At 36.8% G+C, this 21807-nt stretch overlaps 1 protein-coding gene across 41 annotated transcripts in view; it reads right to left on the reverse strand.

Annotated features, from left to right (window-relative positions):
- The window catches only part of KCNMA1 (potassium calcium-activated channel subfamily M alpha 1), a 528106-nt gene that overhangs the window by 84840 nt on the left and 421459 nt on the right, over positions 1-21807 (reverse strand). For 18 of the 41 annotated variants that reach the window (XM_075717316.1, XM_075717324.1, XM_075717315.1 and 15 more), the window contains one exon: positions 21220-21296. In XM_075717316.1, coding sequence (XP_075573431.1) covers positions 21220-21296 — 77 coding nt within the window. Of the gene's footprint in view, positions 1-11520; positions 11695-17635; positions 17645-19790; positions 19944-21219; positions 21297-21807 lie in introns of all 41 variants that reach the window. The other 23 variants (XM_075717335.1, XM_075717321.1, XM_075717325.1 and 20 more) reach the window with 4 other exon arrangements.

Raw genomic sequence — 21807 nt, forward strand, 5'->3', positions numbered from 1 at the left:
TCCAAGTCTACTGTTCTCTCACCTTCTCTCTTTTGTCTGAATAAAGAAATTAATAAGGTATATCTTGTTACCCAGGGCAGTGGGAATCTTGACCAGAAACAATCAAAATACACACAATGAAATACTTTATATATATATATATATACACACACATATATATATACATACACATTTCTCCTTGGACAATTGTTCTATGGAACACAAGCTCTTGGTGCAAAAAATTCAGCTTTTAAGAACTATGGAAAAATTTAGACCTTTACCAAATGAAGACTAGTTTATTTTTCAGCAGATTTTTTGTGCATAAACTGAAACAAAAAATACATTTTCATGTCTCAATTGACACAAAAATATAATTTAGCAACAATTAAAATTTAATTTGAATAGTACTCTGAAAATGTGTAACCTCAAACAATAGGATAAATATTTTTGTGTGGAACATCAAAAGCAGTTCTTAGCATCCAAGAGTTAGTAAAATATATTTTCCTATTTTGTTGCTTGCCCTGACACTGTAAAACTTATTGGCTTTGCTCAGAACCAAGTAAAAAAGGAGTATTTCATGTCAAAACCAAGAGAAGATGCAAGAATGTCTATGAGTCCAGTTCCATTATTAGTGAGAAATATTAGCATGTCATCTGAAAATTTGGGAAATGTTTCCCATATGTTGTAAAGGACACTATGTAGTGGAAGCCAGAAAAGTACAGCCTGTTCTTTTCAGCGGTGCATCTCACTTCTTTTCACCCTTCTGCTGCCTCATCATGTGAATTATATTCATTTTCACAACCTGTGATTCTAAATAAATACTGTATCACTTCCTTGCTGCCACCCATCTTGTGACTGAGTGATCACAGAGAACCTGACAGTCCTTGCATGTTTTGGTAGATCAGGAATAATTCTAACAGAGGTAAAGAATGAATAAAAAAATCACTCAACAAATGCCTGTTAATGAAACATGCTATCAGTTTGTGACTGTGGATTTTACCTCGTGTTGCTCATAGAATCATAGAACAGTTTGGGTTAGACGGGACCTTTAAGGGTCATCTAGTCCAGCCCCCCCTGCAATGGGCAGGGACATCTTCAACTACATCAGGTTGCTCAGAGCCCCGTCCAACCTGACCTCGAACGTTTCCAGGGATGGGTCATCTACCACCTCTCCGGGCAACCTGAAGCAGTGTTTCACCACCCTCACTGTAAAAAATTTCTTCCTTATATCTAGTTGAAATCTATTCTCTTTTAGTTTAAAACCATTACCCCTCATCCTATTGCAACAGGCCCTACTAAAAGGTTTGTCCCCATCTTTCTTATAAGCCCCCCTTAAATACTGAAAGGCTGCAATTAAGGTCTCCCTGGAGCCTTTTCTTCTCCAGGCTGAACAACACCAACTCTCTCAGCCTTTCTTCACAGGAGAGGTGCTCCAGCCCTCTGACCATTTTTGTGGCCCTCCTTATGGAACAGGAATAAGCATCATCTCTACATTAGGCTCAAAAAATTGTTTTTATTCTTTGCTGGAAGAATCTTAGTTCTATTAGCTGATGAAACTTTATCAGCTAGGCAAATGTTTATCTTGACTTCTAAGTTGTTCATGTGTCACAACTTCTATTTTTACTAAAAGTCCAAGCAATATATCCCATATGGGATCATGTAAGTACTATAGAAGAGGCTCTAATTGTAGAATAAACCATCTAGATTGGTAGATGGTACACCTGCTAGTCCATTCTGACAAGAATTTGCTCAAGAACAGAACCTCCGTATCTTGTTGCCAGTCTTCCTCCATAGCATAGCTATGGTGATGTAAAATCTCTCTCCATATTGTAGTGCCGTGTCAGACAACACATACAACCACTGAGTTAGAGAGTGAAGATAATACCATCAAGAACATGGGAATGGGGAAAGCAACTTGCTTAGTGCAAGCAAAATCTTTTATGCAAGAACGAACAAAGGAAATTGCATGACAAAGATCAAAGACACTATAATGATTTTTTTGGATTTCCTTCAGCAGTTCTTCACAGTAAACAAGGACTGCATTCCAATTAAAGTTCAGAAACAGCTAAAAACTGCAGATGATTTTAAATTTTTTTTTTTTTCCAGAAATCTAAAAAGAGATTCTTCCCTGCTGATGCAAATAAACAGAAGGTATTCATGCCCTCTTAGATAGTATCCCATTTCAAAACCTCCCTAAATTAGACAGCAGCAAGGCAGTTCTGGTAATTTACCCATTCCTCCTTTCTGTCATGTACCCCATTTCCTCTTCCTCTCGTCCTTGCCGTGTATCTATGACCTCCTTCAGCAAAGATCAGAAGACATGAAAATTGGCCTCTGTAGGGCAATTACTATGTCAAAAGGACACCCAGGCTTATATTCAGTATTTCAAAATCTAAGGATTTCAAAGCACTTCTTAGCACAAAATGTAATATAATATATTGAGAATACAATATTCTCAGTCTCTGTGTGGAAAAGGAACTAGTAGTCATGCAGTAAGACAGTGGCGCAGTCAAGATTAGGATCTTTGCCTTGTGCCATTTGCCTAGGTAGAATTTCCAGTCAAACTAAAATGTCCACATGAATTTTCAACCAGATGACACTGGCCACTTCTTACACAGTAATAATGCTTTTTCCACCCTTCCTTTTCAGAGTAATTGTACGGTGCTAACAAGATCTTATCAGTATCATGTGTGTGTGAGGTAGCACACGGTATGTTTGCTAAAGTCATTGATAAAAAGTGAATTACAGCATTACAGCATTCAGCAATATACAAAACATCACAAGGAAAACTATATCATTGTATTATAAAAAGGTATGCTAACAGAAGCTCGTAAATAGTCTCAAACAGTTAAAGTACGACAACTGAACTTCAACCTATTTTAAAGTATACTGTCAACATATTTAAGAAATTACATACTAAAAAAAATACAGCTATGATTTCTTAAAAAGACTTAAAAATTTTCCTCTTCTCAAATCCCTCCTGTCTACTACAAGCTCAATCAAAGCAATGATACAGGATGGGTGCTTGTTTTGTGGCACTTCAAGAACCACATATAGAGTTCTGTGACAACAATCTCCTCTTTTCATGTAGCACATAAAAAAAATTCATGAGGTTATGTATCCTGGCATATACAAATACCTGGAAAGGTTCTAGGTACTCAGTAGAGAATATGATGACCCAGAAAAAAATGTCTTTCATGTTGCTTCTGCCCTCCAGGGCTGGACCACTCTGCTGGATCACTCTGCTGGATCTACACTGAACTTGATAAAATCTGAAGATCTCTGGACTCATTGGACTCTCCTAGCTTAGATAAGCATTAGGTTGGTTCTCTCGTAGGTTGGTTCTCTCTGGCTCCAGTTCTAAAAGTATGAATTGCGTAGTATGTACATTAGTGGCCACACTACAGCTAATATGACTACTTGCATGATTAAAGGTATGCATATGTTAAATATGCTGGGGGCCTTAATGGAATAATCAGAGAATGGAAACACTGTACTTGATTTTTTCCTTCTTTCTCTCATTTTTACATCAAAAAGCACCAAAAGCAATAACACTCCCATATATAATGCAAGCCAAGCACATTTTAACTTGGTTTGGATGGCTTTTATTCTAGTTGTTTTTTATAGTAAACTGCATTCCACTTTACATGTTGATACTATATTGTGGCCTGTTGTATATTTCAATAAGCACCTCCTTCTATACATTACAATAACTTCAGATCACATGAAATTTAGAAGATTAGGCCAGAGGACTTCTTTTTCTATTAATCTGAGGGACAATATTCCACATCAGTGAACATATTTTTCCCTGAACTATAAAAGGAGCCAAGCAATAAGGATATGAAAAGAAAAAAATACAAGAGTACAAGAACTACAGGCTTTACAAATGAACTGTTCGTTTTAGTTTGGAAGCAATTTGAAAAGAACACAAATTACACGTCAAAGTGTGTCTGTGATTAGCATGAGCTGATAGCTTTCTGCTGTTATTGGTTCAATATTAATTTGAGACCTTGCCCAATAACATCAACACAAATTAGCTAAGACTCAAAATGGCAATCAACTTGGGGGACCTATCCTGAAAAGTGGTACTAACAACTTCCCAGCATCAATGAGCTTCTCAATCCTGCAGCTGTTTTTAAAAGCTTCCTCCCAAAGGCACATTTAGAACTAAATTAAATGCAACTTTGACTTAATTAACGTTTTAAATGATAATGAATACAATGTAGATTCATAGAAGGCATTTACATTGTGTTATAAAACTGATAAAAATTTAATAACTCTTTGTTAATAACTTATGTCTCTCCAGACCCATAAAGCCTAAGGCAGTCGGTGCTGTAGTCTAGGGTCTAATCTAGGTTCCTAATGCAGGTGGAATAAGGAGGCAGGAGACTGACTTGACACTTGACATTTGCTCTAAGCCTGCTCTGGATCAAGCCACTGCTTGCTCATAAGTACTTTATTTCATATAGTAAAGGTCAGAATTTGGGCTCAAGGCAGGGCTATGACAGAAATGCTCAAGCTGAAACTGAGCCAGCTCTGGCATCTGTCGCTTGAAATAGCTCGGAAACAGTAGAGAAGGAGAGCTAACCGGCTAGCATCTGTCCCACACCAAGGAGGTAACAGGAAGAATCTGCTGCCTGGTGGTAAGAAACTGTCATGGTGAGTTTCATGACAACCAGCCACACTCAGGAACTAAAAATGCAAACATAATTTCCATGTCACCTTGCATAAGACCCTCTGCTAAATTCACTCCACAGGATGCAGACAGCATCTTTTCTAGCTTGTCCCCATCAACGCAAGCCACTCACTAGTCTCTTCCCTGTGACCCTGGTAAGAATCACTACTCAATGTAAAGGCCTAAAGGAATTAAATGCAGACTTCTTGATCTCTCCCTCCCCCACCTTCCCAATTCTTCAAAAGATTTGCTGCTAAACTTAGCAGTGCCACCATCCCATGGTGATGCAAGAGTTAATCTCCTTGTTACAAACATCACGAATTGGGCAGAGCACCAGCTTACTGGTATACACTGCATCACAAAACTCATCTGAAAAGGCGTGTGCTTCATTAGTTATATTTTCCGGTCTTGAGTAACAAGTTAGATTGTCTCACTTTTACCATTCTACTGTCTGAAAAGGAACAGCTTGGTTTGGGGGATTGTTTTGGTTTTTTTTCTACTCTTGCATTTCTACATCTCAGTGTTCATCTATATTCTTGTATTATATCCAAAAGAAAGTTAAATAATTTAGCAGCACTCCGGTTCTATTAAAATGCAGAACAATAAAAGGGATTAATTTTTGAGTGTTGAAGTCAAACTACATACTTGAAGTCACCTATTGTAAAATACCTATTGTTTCAAGTTACCTTCCCCCCCCTCTGTAATTAATGTCATCTATTCAGTGTTTGAAAAGGAAATATAAAAGTCCCAGTGCATTCATTCACATGAAAAAATGATGGAATAGATACTTGGAGTCTCAGGATGGCATATACCAGCCCACTCTGATCACAGCTTCTATCCCTGTGTTAGCCGTGCAGAAAAACATACAGTTGCATCAAGGAGAAGATCACCTGGTAGTCTGCACATCAAGAGTGAGAGAAAGGCAGACAAATCAAAGCGTTGGTTCAGTGAAACCACTGTTCCAGCAAGCAGTTCTGGAATGCTGGTTAAGACTGTGATTGCACACATTGAGTCAATTCATCCCATCTTCTTTAGTGGAAACACCTGCATGCATATTTGTACGATTGCTACAAGGAGAAGGTGATGGAAAGAAAGTAGCTTAGGCAGAAACACAAATATAAACTAAGCTTGAAAATGGAAAAGCAATTAGGAGATTTTCATTCTCAGAAAAGCAGATCTCATGGTGTCTGGCTTCTGATTTGCCAGTACCACAGGCTATTGAGCTAGCCACAAATATGGCAAATCTCTAGCATGTACAAGCATTGACTTCATGTCAGTGGCTACACCGTAAGAACCTGTATAAAATAGCACAGGAATCTCCCACATTGTTATTTTCTTTTTCAGTTGTTCCATTGTCTGGTTTTATATGCTTCGAAACCCCATTGGCCAGTTTCGGTAACAGCAGCTTTCTTGACAGCATTTCATTCTGAGAAGGTGGCTAGGGAAGGTAAGTTGGTTTTCTTCATTACCCAGTAGCAAAACAGACTACAGTAAGATGCATATGTCTGACTTTTTTCCAGCTGTATTGGACTTGTATCTTAACTGAGTTATCTAAAATAATATTTTCTCTGCAAAATTGAACACTGTAAGATATACACTTTTTTACATTATTTTCAGTATTTTGGAAGGGGACACATACAGTCTCGTAGAGGTATTTGGAGGAAACATCATAGCCATGTCAATTCTCAGAAACACAACCCTGAATACAGGGGAACTGATGTAACTGAAGTAAAAATCTGTCACCCTAAAAGAAAGAACAATATTTGGAACTAGGTTTACATAAATCAGTCTATTACCCACAGCATGGTACACAGGCTTATGATTTATATTCTCTGTAGCTTTGAATTAACAGGAATTTATTTGGCACTGTGTCTCATTCTAATGTCCCATTTTCATTAATCTCATTAAAAAAACCCACAGGCTACACAAGATAATGCTATATCATTCTCTAGTATATAGAGGTGGGGTCATTCCATGGAAGTGAGCTGTAAAAACATAACAATCTGATTATAATCACTTGCTTATGACGTTATGATGCCATCCCTGAGGGGCAACATCTGTCTTTCCTTTCCAAGCAGACCTGATTGCTTATTCACTCCTCCAATTTCTTCTTCCTCAAAACATTAAAGGTATGCTATTGGCTTTTTGCACAGGACAAAGATGAGACAGTGTGACCACACAGGGATCAGTGCGTTATATTAAAGAGAAAGGTGTTTATGCAGCATATGTAAAACCAAGAATTTCAGAGCAAATGAGTCTCCATCCCTCCTGTGGCTACAGTAGAATTCCCACAGCTCAGAAAACGTGTGTAGTGGGAGAGAGCTGTGGTAGTACCCCACCTTTTCCTCTGCAGAGTATTATAAATATAATGTAAATGGGATCATAGCTATAGCTGGTTGAGAATCTCAAAGTCTCTAGCCACCACAAGGTGGTATATGTATCCCATAAAAGGGAAACCATTGCTGCTAAAGGGTGAAAAGAGAATTCTAGTACTGAAAGTTGTCCTTTGACAGGGCACAAATAGGTCCTTCTTCACCTTAACCCATCCATAAAAACAAGTATTTCTTGTTTTGGCTACTTCAGCAGGACTAGAGAAGTAGTAGGTTAGTTTTGTTCTGTAGAAAGCAGTGGATATGGTGCTTGCATTCTAGGAGAAATAAAGACTTACGCTGTCTTTTCAGCCAGTAATTTAGGAATCTGGGATTTAACAGTCAACTCACATAGAAAAGTCCAAACACAGTTATACAACCAATGAGTTTTAGATACACTGACCAATATGTGTGTGTGTGTGTGTGTTATGTATGCATTTTTCTCTCTGGCTAAATCAGTAAGTGACATGTCATTTCAACTCTCATTGTGGAAGTTGTTTTTTTAAGTTGTACAGACACACAGGCAGGGTCTACACTGCCCTAAGTAGCACAGGTCAATGAAGCAGCTAGGGTGTTCCTTGATCTAACTTGCTAAACCACATTGCCAGACAGCTTCTGCACAGTGTACCAACCTTGGTTCAACAGCCATACTTACTCAAGCTACCCAAAATGTTCGTCTAATCTTGCAGAACGCAATTTTAGTTCCTTTGAGAAAGACTCAGAAGCTAAACTGTCTGTTCAGCATAACCCACGTGATGGCACTAGAAGACCAGACAGAATATATGGTTCTAAACTGGGCTTGGCACACAGGTAGGTACATGCTTTGGCTACTTTCAAAAGTTAAGCTTTCTCCAGCTTGTCTTAGTATGGTCTTTCTTTCCAAATAGGAAAGCAAGCTAGGAGTTTGGGCTGAACCCTGAATTCAAAATATAGTGATAATAAGTCTTGTCTTTTGTCTCTGGAGATCCCCGATATTCACCAAAGTCAAAGTCTTCACATAAAGCTTCTCAGAGCTATCAGAGCATGCCAAAGCACGTTTTCTCACAAGCCGAATTAGATATGCCTGGGCCTAGTATCAAGAATGTCCTTGGAAGTTTAGATTCCCATGGCAGTGGGCACAGTGACAAGTTTAGAAAAGGTTTCCTTTTGGAACATGAACTTTTGATGTTCCTGAGAAGCAGCAGCCATATGGTGATACAGAAACACAGAAATTAAATGGTTCAGGTTAAGATTCTGTCTGTATCAATTAATCATTTGGATGGTACTCCCCAAGATCTGGCACAGACCTAAGCAGAAACATCACACTTATTAGTAACATAATTTCATTGTATAAACCAGTCCATGTTTTTCAGCAGCTAAGTGCCCCTCTTCACTCTAATTCACTTGAGTCTCCAGTACGAAAAGTGCTTGGACCATTTGACTGCTGTTCATATAACAATCTACCAAAAGCAGCTAAACCTGAAAAAATGTAGACACATACACACACAAAAAATAAAATCCTATTTCCTTACATTTAGAAAGATCATATCCATTTTTTCCACACAGCTGCCTATAAACTCAAAAGCTATTTTAATGTAATTATATTTAATCAAATTATGATTTTCATTTGCTGCAAGTACAGGCAACAATATAATAACACAGAAACTGATTCACAGTGGAACATATACAAGTGTCACTTTCTCTACATATTATACAATTAGTACACTAAATCCTGTGTACATCATTGAATATGTAAATTGATATCTTCTACTTGAAATCAGATTCTTACAAACAGCTTTAGTTCTTACAAAAACTACTCATTGTTTCAAGAAATTTCATACAATGGTCTGTGATTTTATTTACTTTGAAAAAAAACCCTGCTCTTATAACCAAAAGTAAAAAAAAAAAAAAAAAAAAAAAAAAGAAAAAAAAAAGAAAAAAGAAAAAAAGAAAGAAATACATTAAGCAATTGTAGAAGCAAACCAACCCAACTGGGGCACCACGACCAAAGCAAGCCCTGTAATAGTATAATGACCTTTAATGAGTGTCTGGGGAAACAATACAGTCCTAGCATAAAAGACAAAGGGCAAAACCCATCATGGCTCCACTGACACTAATTCAAAATGATTTTCAGAACAACTAAAGAATGTAAGAGAGGTAATCTGATCCACCAATCTGACCTCACTTTGATTCTGGGGCCCTGCTGCTGCCATTTCTAATTGTTAAACACTCTACATTTCACATCTGCTCATATTTAATGAAAAGCTGACTCTCACCGCCATTCTTTGAGTTAACTAGCTCTGTCAAGATGGGCATCATACGACCCCTGTACGCTGCAAAGAAAATACACTGATTTCTATTGAAGCCTTGCCAGTGAAACACTGCATGTGTATATATATATATTTTAATTGGAAAAGAAAGGCTTATGCTGCTTTGCAAAGAGCATGAATTGGTATTGATTTTTGTACTTACTATTAACAGTCAAAGATGACTAGTCTCACAAGGGCAAGAGTGAGATCTCTTTTGATTTGATGGAGTGATGAAGAGGGGAACAGGCCCTTGAAAGATAGGATGCTAAAAATCCTCAAAGATGTCAATATCACTTATCCTTCAAAATACAACATAGATCTAACGTGTTTCCCAACAGTATTGTTTTTGGTGGCAATAATACCATTATTGTGGAGGTTCTTGGCTCAGCAGGCAACACAATCAAAAATGTTTACTTTAGCTGCCTCTGCAGAGTCTTAAGTGAACTTGAAAGCTACGGTAAACCTACAAATTACGGTTTTTCTTTCCCTGCCAAACAGTGCTAATGGCAGAAATTTTACCCATTTGTAGGGGACATACTCATTTAGCCTGGTGTGGTTGCTGTTAACACCAGTGCCGGGACCCAACCACATATTCTCTGTACTAGTCTGTATTAATGCAAACTATACCAGGCACTGTGTTACTGAGGCTGTTAGGCTGTGTAAGTAACACTGCCTGCAGTAATTCTCAATCCAGGAAGGTTTCTTGTTCACTTTTCTTAACAAAATATATTTTGCTATGTTTTACTCTGATAAAGGTCTCTTTAAAGGATAAAAACTCCTGTAACTTAGAATACGACTTAAAACTCGGAACCATCTCCCCAGAGGTGATGATGCATGAGTTGCAACCAGGTAGATAAAAAAGACATTCAGAGTGCATTCAGACACATATACAGAGAGAAGATTTCTGGCAAAATCTCTAAGAAATCCTATGAGAATCAGTTTACTTGACAGAGTCATCAGAAAAAAATGCTAATAAAAATCATAGTATTGTTATATACTCTACATTTGTGACTGGAAAAATAGTTCAAACGTCAAAATAGTTAAAGCAAAGTCATTCACCACTTAGACTACATAGTGCAATACACATATGGTATCAAAAGGCAACCAGATGCATAATCTATGAACTACATTATACTCTTAGTAGTGGAAGACATTTTTATCTGTGATGACTTGTAATGTTAGGCGGACATGCTTCCTGATCAAAACTCCTAATGTTCCTTATAGATGTATCTGAAAAATTTTATAGGGGTTTTTTGCCATTCAGGTAGGGAAAGGAAAACAGTTCCTGTCCCAAGACATCGTTTTGCCTGTTATGAATGTCTAAAGAGGATAAGAAAACAAAGAAAAAAAAAAATCATCATTTTATTTAACAATCTTCCTCAATTGTTGACATCACACTGATAAAGGAAGCTGTGGAATCCCTACTGCTTGCCCAAAGAATTAATGGCTATGCAGAATTGTTCTAACTTCTCTGTCTTCTCCCTCTCAACTCTGATCTTTAAAAAGAGATTTTAGAACATATTCCAGAATGGTACCATCCTATGGAACAGATTCTACAATTAATTTAAAAAATTTTGCATCAGGAAGTTTGCATCAGGCTAGCCCTTCTGAAAAGGCACTACAAAAAGTACAACCATTTTTATTACGATTTCTACGGTTTCAGTATTAGATGTAAGGTCCTGCCTTATTGAGAATGAAGGGTTACAAACAAAACTAAAGATAATGGTAGCAGTATAGAATAGAATTCCAGCTACTACAGTTCAGCTACTAAGTTGTATCCTGTGTATTTATTCACTGCCTATTGTACGCTGCTCTAGTGCCAGCACTGTTAAAGCTGTCCACTTAGCACCAGTCATAGGTTTAGACACAGGCCTGTACCTCCACTGAAGCACTTATTGTTAATTAATGACAATTTATATCGTATGAATTAAAAAAGATGTCACCAAACCGCACTACTAAGGTCCTGCATGCTATTGCAAGAGCATGCTTCATAAAGAGTATACGAAGCAAAATAATGAATTACACTTTTCGTATTAAAAGTAAATTAAAAGAGAAATATAAATACAGAGCTGTATTAAAATTTGGGTTTGACTTTTTAAAAAAGCATCAGCCCAGTAAAACTCACAGAACTACAATGTACGACACAAGACGGGGATGATACCACAGACACCACAGACATGGAACAGCATGTGTTGGTGTTAAAACTTACAGGCACGTAAACTGGTGGAGCAATCATTAACAGAGACAGAAGAAAGTGGGAAGGCTCTCTCAAGGGTGTCCATGTTACTATGTACACTGCCTGACATGCAAGAGCAGTCACGCTCAGAGCGTCCGCAATCAAAACAACATGCCAGTTTCATTCTCTTGTAGATGGACATCTTGGCTATAACCATGTGTTGGATGGGAGGAGAGGAAGAGCAGCAGGTTAATGGCAAGGTTATATATATAACAAGGCAGCTGGAAGGTAATTTAAGGGATTTAATACAGGCCTTAGTTTATGTTAACAGTCTTGACCCAGGAAAAAAAATGAAATGAGATTATTGATAACACTTTGGCTGTACATTAAAAGTAGGGCAAAAGATAAATTGCTCTTTATTTCTGTTCAGTCTTATAGGGTGACCGCAGACATGGGGAAGAATTACTGTTTACAGTCAAGTGTTTGGATCAAAAAAGAACATAGTAAAAGCAGAGAATCCTAAGAATATATTGTTCCCTTGGCACAATTAATACTACTGGGCTAAAAAGAAAAGAAAAACCCAAAGTTGCTAATCCATTAGATATTTTTGGCCTATCTTGCGTCCTGTAAAAATCAAAGACTTTTATATATCTCTATATATATGTATGTATACACACACAAAAACACACATACACATATATTCTTACATACACACACTCACACACACATATACATTATACACATACATACATATATATACATATATATAAATTTTTTTTTAAACATATGCTAATTATTTCTCTGTATTCAACTGTGCCAGGGAACTCCTTTATTGCAATAAATTACACATTACTAAAGAGTTACAAGATGTTCATAAAATTTTCTGAAAAATTTACTTTGTTTACATTATATCTTCAGGAATTCAAATTAACTCTTGACAGAATACCAGAATTTGCCCATATAAGAGACACAACTAATAATGGTAAATATGCTTGACATTAAAATCAGTTCACAAATAAGGCATCACCAAAAGCACACAGAGCATTGGTCCATTGAAACATGCTGAACCAATCATTGGCATGTTTCCCGCTCTGGATTCAAAGGTAGATCGAGAACCAAATAACCAAATGAATGTAGAATTAGGGGCTAATTCCAAAAGGAGTGCCATGTTAGAACAGAACATTTATATCCTTCAGTCATGGAAATGTCCTTGTTATATATTTCTAGAAATATACAGCATCCTATTTTAGAAATGCAAGTTTAATTACCATTCGTGCAGTTTTGTCTGTTACCTGAATCACAGGTATGTTTAAGTCTGAAGAAATGCAAAGGCCACTTAGATTGTTTCACATGTTGCACTGAACCAACACTTTTGGTAATGGTTTAGATTGAACTGACTCATTTATACTGAAAACAAAACAGAACACTGACAGGCAAAAACAAAACCTTAAAAGCAAATGCAGAAAAAAGGTAATGTTTCTCTGGCCTGTACCTTCAGTTTAGGATGTCTTTTTTGCATTATGGTAATGACATTAAATTTAAAATCATTTCTCTTATTTTTTTTCCAGTTCCTTAGTGCCACAGTCACCAGGGAAGAGGGATTGAAATCGCTCAAATGGGTCAAGTCCTGTTCTAAGGCCTTGATGACTTGCCATACAGTATACTTGTCAAGCAAGGGTAACATTATGATTGTGGAAAACAGGCATTGAGGGAGATGAATGAGTGATCTCTTCAGCAGCGACTCCATTCCTCTAAAACTTTGCTCACATGACTAACGTCATGTTCTTTTAGCATCCTAGTAGAGTTATCTTACAGCTGTTCAGAAAGTCATCATGCAGCATCAGGCTTGTTCATTGCATGGTACATCATTCCTCAGAGCTTGGCTTTTAGTAAGAAGGTTTCCACTGCAGCTTTTGATGCATACACATTCAAACTGCACAGAAAATTCAAAACAGCATTTGTTTCCCCATGGTTTCCCTCTGTCTAACTCTTCCCAACACGTTCTTTAAAATTGAAAAGTTGGGCAGAAAAAGAAAAGTGAAATATGTTACCAAAAATGTGGAAGTCTTTCCACTATGCCTATTTTATTATTTTCACTTTAAGGAAATGAAAGAAAAATAAAGGGCATTTGTGAGACACACTAACAGTAGGTGAGGTAAAAGGCAGGCCCATTTTGTTTTAATTATAGCTGTTTTGAAGGACTTTTTCTAATCAAATGCTGTAGCAAAACACACTGCTCAGAAATTCTCAACTGCTACGTCATTGGTTAGCAACAGTCCCTGGTTTTCATTTACTTGTAGCCGTATCTTGTCAACAGTCAATAATAGGATAGGACACATTTATGAAAATTAAAAGAAATCATCCTTAAGGGCAAAGAGGGTTGGGAAGGAAAACTTTTTGTACCATTTTCATCAGACTTAAGTCAATGAAGTGGGAAATTTAAGCCCTCCTGTTCAATAGGGGAAGGACTCCATGGCGCTTCGCAAAAGCAATGCCCTTTCAGGGACTGTTTTTAACTATTATTATCAGTTGTTCTGGAGATCATGCATCATTTTAATATTTCACATCATTAACATGCAGGAAACAGGCTTGGACCTGGAAATATAAGTAGCAGAAAGGACTTGCTATAAGGGTTTCAACCAGTATATAAGCAACTGCATATCAGAGCAATACATTTTGGAAAGAAAACATGCTGTTACTCTTCATTCCTTTTATACAGTCATTGTAACATTCATACCAAATACAATACTCATTTTCTTTTAAATAAAACAAAACATGGAATATTAGTAGGGATGACTAGTGACAAGATCAAAGACAAGACAGAAATGATTTTAAATGGTTCAGCCACACACATACCATTTCCTATAAAACTTCCATAAACATTAACAAAAAATGGGAATCATCAGAGAGACAGGGGGACCTTAAGAACAGCCTCTGGGTGGGTGTTAAATTCATTTGACACCTGTAGCACCTGCATAAGAATCAACTCATTTCTATTCATAGAAATGTTATGGATGTTGAATAGAACTGTTATTTGCAACTAGTGAAAATGTAAGTTGGGACATAAAGGAAATTACTTCCCTATTTTTAGTTGAATAATAAATGGACAAAAAGGAAGAACAGATCCTTCTACTTAGTATGATGACAATCCCACAGCATTTGTAAAATGAATTAGTAAAAATATCAGGGGAAGTTATCTTGGACACGGGAAACAGACTAGTTAAATAATTTACTAACAAAACAAGGCATATGTGAACTAGTCATTTTCTGATTTGTTAAGAGCAAAAGGAAAGCAAAATGTCTCTGAATTAATTATAAAGTAAATAAATACTTAAAAAAACTTCTTTTGTTGCAATTTTTCTCAGGAGCCAATAACCTTCCATTCTAATAAGGAAGGAATGTGCCTTCGATGTCTAGGTTTCTAGCAGTGCCTTGCTTTCTGATGAGAAACTCAAAAAGACCAGTCAAAATTTCTAGATTGTCTGGATCTGAGGTGTTACTTAGAGTTCACAAACAGTAATGGGGAATATTTCCAGCTGCAAAAATAAGCAAAGGAAACTGCAGTTTATTCTCTACCTAAAACGTTCCTTTGAACAGCTCCTTTTTTTAAAAGCAAGCAGAACATAGTATCCCCCTTCATCTTTGCTGGTTTTTAACCATACAGTCTACCGAATCCTCGTAGGGCACTCATCACTACAGGTTTCCTTGTGACCTCAGCGGTGACAAAAAGTAGATCTAGGAGGACATCTAGTGGTACTTTGTGAGATAACAGCTGGTTAAGAAGACGATGGACCGGAGGTTTCTTGACCAGCAAATGGTAAAAAAGGGTCCCACTACACTTAAGAATTGAAATGCATACAGTGTCATTTTAATTCATCAAGTTCTCATGATCCACAGCATGGGTAAAATAAAAGCAGCATTAAAGGACGACCAGACTGATTTGATCGCCTTTTAGCAATGCTGGTTAGCGTCATGAGACTGAAATATTGAAAGGACTTCCCCCAGCACAACTTCAGTTTCCGGAAAAATACAGCAGCATATCTTAAACTGTTTGTGGGAATTTATTTTCTCTTAACACAACAGGCAAAGCTATCTCGCCATTATTTAATTTTTACAGAACAACTTCAAGACCACCAAGTCAGCTTGTTCACTACCTTGCAATTTTTGCAATCAAAGGCAACTGGTTAGTTGTTTGCTACAATTCACACAGTGCTATTCTTTATCAAAACTGTAGAAACAGCAGGTGACCTGAGTGGACAATTTGCCCTATTTTAGTAGCTATAAGAATGACTCACAGGTTTTGAAGCAATGGCACATTTATAGACCAATTCATTTTAATTTTCCAATCTGATCATGACCTTTCCTTCATTACCTTAAAGAAGACTCTCAGCCAGTGTACTCTCAAAGCTAACTGCATTTCTGAACAAACTGAAGCTATTGGGGAAATGGAAAAAAACAAGTCAAAGCTACATGACCTTTTCTATTTTAATACTGTCTTAGCATGAAGAGCTCTTCTGTTTATTTATTGCTATTTAAACTAATTTCTCTGGTCCAGAAAGGCCTCAACATAGGAACATATTTAAAATAAATACATTGCTTGAAATAAATCCAAATTACTTCCAGTATTTTGCCTCAAAGTCAATAGGATTCTTCATTTTATTCATAGAAATTAGTTTCTTTCTGGTTTATTATTAAGTATTGATTCTTATCATGCTGACCTGTTTCACAATCTGCTTTTCTGTGCTGCCCCATCTTTTTGCTGTGTCATTCTATTGGCTGAAAATACACCTTTGGAGAAATTTCTGTTCTCTGTTTGAATGCTTTCTACCACAACAGGATTTCAACCCTTTAGTGCACTTTGCAGGCACCACAATAAGATAAATAGTAAATAATGATAATCATAATGAAGGCCATCGCAATTCCAAGGTGACTAGCACTGTATCATGCAACTCCAGGAGTGTCAACTTTTCCTTGATTCTTTGCAAGATCCTATGGTGTGTACAATTGGGGGGGGGGGGGGGGGGGGGAATATCAATCCTGATTAAGTCCTGAAGTGTTATCACACAATAAATTCAGAATATCTGGTGAAATGTTGAAAAAGTCTCATAGCCTCACTTACTTAGAATAGCTGCAGTTATACAGTAAGGTTAGCAGCCTCAATCTGGTACAGTAATGCCTCACTGCAGCTATGAAATATTTGATCTCTCTTGCTGTTTGAAAGAACAAGCCCACATAATCCCAACACTGCCCTATACCAGGACATTTCTTTGCAGTGCTTCTATTTCTAAGCAGCAAATTCTTTCCATGTCCCAAATGCTGTGTTTATTTAAATTATCACAACTGTACACACTAAAAGTGGCTGATGAGAGCCTTCATATGTTTTGTACACTTTAAAGAGGTATGACTTAGATTGACATGAAGTGGTCTATAAAGTTTGTACTCTCTCTATATAATATAGTAAGACTTCACAGCTTAGATCCTGAAAAGTCAGTGTGGCTCTACTCATGTAATTAATTTCAAAACAAGCAAGCTGGGGAAAATAATCACTGTAGCTTGTTTCCTGTTGAAGATATCTGTAGGTCTATACGTTAAAAGTTAGCACACATTGAATTCATTGTCTGGCTTTACCCCCATCTCCTCATTTTTTTTTGCTAGTGGGGAGAAAGGAGTTAGATAAGGACAGTAAAAGGCTGCTGTGCTGCTCCCTGTGTCAGCTATGAAATGGAGAAGACAAAGTACAAAAAAATTGAACACAGGCAGGTCTGACAATGAATTGTACTTAACCAGGCAAACAGTGCTATAGTGGTAATTACCCCAGCCTAACCAATATCCCTGAAAAATCATGAGATATCTCTAGAATAATTTCAAAAAAATGCCATTGCCAAGATCTCATCTGCAAATAGGGATAAAAAATAAGGTTGTGGAAAAAAAAGGGACAAAAAGGTGCAAGAGGGGAAAACTGCTGTATTTTCTTCAACGTCACCCTAATCTCCGTGGGTGTAAACGATGAGAAACTCGTGGGTATGACGTCACTGCTACATGCAACATAAATAAAGAAAAGAACCAAAATACTGAACAAAAATACTCTCTGCTAGAGAAAGACAGGTTGGACCGCACTCTGGGCTACAGGGAACCCATTTTTACTCACAATAGATCACTATCAGTGTGCAGTTAAATTATAGTAGGGGCCGTGTTCCAAGGCAGCAAGAGGAAAAATAAATCAAAAGTTTGTCAATTGTCATAGATTACAAGAAATTCCTTCAAACACATCAATGTACACATGATATGTCCCCTCTGGGGTTCAACCCCACCGTTCACAGCAAGCACTGTCACTGGAAAAAATATATAGAGAATTAGACCATAGCTGTTGCACAAAATGAAAGAAACAGGAGGAGCAGGTCATCCAGTTTAGAGATTTCATCCCAACGTGGCTGCATTTTATATAAATGTATACATGTATATAGCCCCTTGCTGCAAAAACTACAGTTAAGTGGAATAGGAAAGAGATTGAAAACATTAAGAAAAAAATATTAACAATCTGTGAATAAAATTTCCACACCAGCATTTCTCTGGACAATGTGACATCAACATTCATATGTTTTTCAGGGAGCGGGATGGATAAGGAGAAAGGGATAGCAAAGAAACTGCAAGACGAAAGCGAGGTTACTTTAATTATCCCTGGCCTGGTGGAAACGTACTGATCTGCCCTGAATTATTAATATTAGGCCTAACAGGTTTGGACAACTGGCTATGTAGGTCAGACTCACGTTTAGACCCCAACAATACCACAAGCTAATGTTCAGACAGTATCTAAATTGATGAGCAACCTCAGATGCATTATTTAAATAATATGATTTTCAAGTGTCACAGGAAGCTGCATTAATTAATGCCACCATAATTAAGTTTTCCATGTAAAGATAATATTTCACATTTAATTCACCTGAATGTGTCAATATTTTTACATACAACCTTTCATTTCATCTTACATATTTTCTGCATTCAACTGCCTCTAATTGCTATGTTATTTGCTAATTAAAATACATATTCATCATATAGGACTACCTATACACATGTGTGACTATTTGAAATAGTGTCTTTGAAAATCAGATTGACAGATTAGCTGTTGACAGATCAGTTGACAGTTTCTTAATTCAAGAGGGAAAAGTTTTCTTAATTTATGCTTTGTTTTGGTTAGGCTGCATTTTTAAGAGCAATGATTTGTGTAGCTTACAGATGGATAACATAGTTAAGATTTTCAAAAGTGATTAGTGATTTGAAAGCTAAAGCTAAGATTTTACTGAATCACAGACTGCACTAAAGACTTACCTTTAAAAAAAATCAGGTCCCACAAAAGGGATCTCAAGATTGTCATCAGAATTTGAGAGACCAAAAATCACTAATTACTGTTGAAATTTTTCATTTAAATTTCTCGCTGATTGACAGAACTTTAAAAGCAAAGCAATTGTATTATTCCTAATAGTTGTGAGCATGCTCCTAAGTGGAAGCTGTTCTCAGTTGTACTGAGAGCTGCCAGCTATCATGGTATCTGTGACCATATGTGTGTGTGTCTGTAGGAAAGGAGAGGGGAGACGGCAAATGGTGGGAGAGGGGAGACAATGAAAGGGAAATTTAAGATTTTACTGACTGACCATTTTTTTTTTTTCCACCTGACTCAGAGGATTCCCTCCTTAGTGTTCAGTGCTCACTGCAGCAGCTCTGACAGCCGCCTCCTTCAGCCTCACTAACCCTATCATTTTGTTTCTTCATCTGTCCAACACCCTTTCATTTATTGGACTGATATGTGTGACCATGCCATTTGGAACATTTCCTAGTGCTATACACAGAAGTTGTCACTCTCACCTCTCCATGGCCCTACTGCTGGTAATATATCCATTGTGTTGGCTGGGTCACAGGATACTCTGTTTTCTCCCTGGTTTCCTAGCACTGAGCAGGTTACACTTATTTTCATTCATGTATAATAAAGGGCTCTTGCCCTTTATACTGTGAACTCCTGATTGCTATCTTCTAACAGATTTCAATGAAAAGTGTAGATCTCACATTAAAATGATAGATCTTTGGGAATTCTTTTTTTGTTTTTTTTTTTAATCAGCACATGTGTGAAAAGCATATACTATGTGAAGGAGGAGCAGAGAAGAAAATACAAGTTTGCTTTTCTGACAGAATGAGATAAAATTAAACAGGTAACATATTTCTCTTTAACTGCTGGGCAATTTGGAAAAAAAAATTGGTTTGAGAGTTACAGGCACCCTGAGGCATCTGTAACTGGCTTTACCAGAACTTACTCAGCAACCTCATTGGCTTTGGCAGCAGTTCAAAGGTCACATTCTCACATGGATAAACTGTTCTTGAACAATTCTTTTCCAATATGTTAGGCAATGCATACATTCCTTCCACATCAGGCATGCTTTCCATGTGCTTTGCTCTCCTTGTGGCTACTGGGAGGATAAACACCATTTTCTGTCAGTGTTTCAGCTGCTTTCTCTCAATTACACTACTTTGTTCCACAGTCCTGGTTTTTTGGTTTTGTTTTTTTGGGTGGGTCTTTTTTTTTTTTTTTTTTTTTTGGCGGGGAGAGGAGTTCCTTTAAAAACTCTAGTGATGTATTTTTTCTTTGTAAAATAATCTTCAAGAATTCATCAATTTCAGGCACCTCTTAAAGGCAGAGAAGGTTTAGTTTAGGCTTTCTTCCATCCTCTAAGACAGTGCAGTGATAACACTATGACTGGATCTATAAAAAAGAGGTTTTTTTCCTTTTTAAAAGTGATGGTAAAATAGACATGATTAAACTCTTCTGAGATCTTTCAATTTACCTAATCAGTACTTTTGAACTGAATGATCTTTTTCATGGTGGAATACCCTAGAATGTATATAAATATTCAGATATCCATTGAGAAATGGATCCCTAAATCCTTTTGATATTAGTATTACAAATACGCATGGGTCAAACACATCTTTGGCCAAAATGTGGTTGTGTGAGTTCCTGCAAAAAGTTCTTTCAAAGTATATATAGATAAAATGCTAATTTCTATATATTTATTCAAATACAGATGCAAAGTCTGATCTCAATTCCAAAACTCAATTATTTCTTTATGCAAAATTTTCCAAACAATTTAAAAAGCAGACTTAACAACTTAACTAAACCAAATATTACCATTACAGCTATGGAATCTTCTAAAAGGATATACATAAGAGGCACTAATATTTAGTTTCTTCCAGACAATCCCTTCCTCCAGTAAAACTGGTTGTTTATTTAAATAATGATTTATTTCAATAGTTACATGATGCAATCTCATTCCCCAGTTTCTTCTTCTACATAATCATGTTCAGCAAGATAGACAAAAGTTCTTTGCTTTACAGAAAACTATTGAAATTCCTGGATTTCTGCATGGTAAGAGCAGAACTTCACTGATCACTCATTCTTAACTCAGAAACCTCCACAATTAGATCTAGCTTGATTTAATTTTTCAGGTTTTGTTAGCTTTGGACCCTAATGGACTTTTTAATGAAGAAACAGGTGTGAGTGGTGTGAAATGTAATAAGAATATATGGACTTCAGAAATGCAAATGGCACTTACTACGTTGTTGTGCATTTATTTCTTAGCTTTTCTGTACCACTGTGTCAAACATGTAAATGCATGTACAGATAGATATTCTTCAAGGCTGAACAGTTCATGAAAAGGAGAGGAAGGGAGCGATAGCAATATTACTTACGCCGTTTGCAGCCACATTTTTTTATCCTTTTGGGATCCGTGATGTCATCATGACAGGCCTTGCAGTAAAAAAATGCCCTAGAGAGACAGAATGGAAAAACTGACACATTTCTTAATCCATACAAATGAAATTAGGCCCACATTTCTTCTTGTTGCAGTGCCAAATTAATGAAACATGCCAGCACTAATTTCCTTTAATCTTTGAAAAGGTTTAGACATTTAAAGTAGGAAATATTTGCTGCAAGACCATTAATTTCAAACATAAGACTCCAAATTAGTGTTTCTTTTAATATACTTTTATTTGAAAAGTAATTGGGAGAAGGGATGATAATTATGACATAGTGTATCAGTTCATTTGTCTTTCATCTTAGAAAAAAGAGCATCCAATGAATTTTGTCACAAAAATATATATAACATGAACTCTCTGTTCTTATTGGATATACCAGCTACTTTTTTTTGGGGGGGGGGAAAGACTGTCTAGCAATTTTTCAACCTGGTCACAAGTAGGATTTAATTTTGGGTACAATGAGAGATTGCAATGAGAATGTGACAATAACATCAGATATGCTATTTACAAAAAACAAACAAA

The sequence above is a fragment of the Pelecanus crispus genome, chromosome 10, assembly GCF_030463565.1.
Source record: "Pelecanus crispus isolate bPelCri1 chromosome 10, bPelCri1.pri, whole genome shotgun sequence".
Taxonomy (NCBI): domain Eukaryota; kingdom Metazoa; phylum Chordata; class Aves; order Pelecaniformes; family Pelecanidae; genus Pelecanus; species Pelecanus crispus.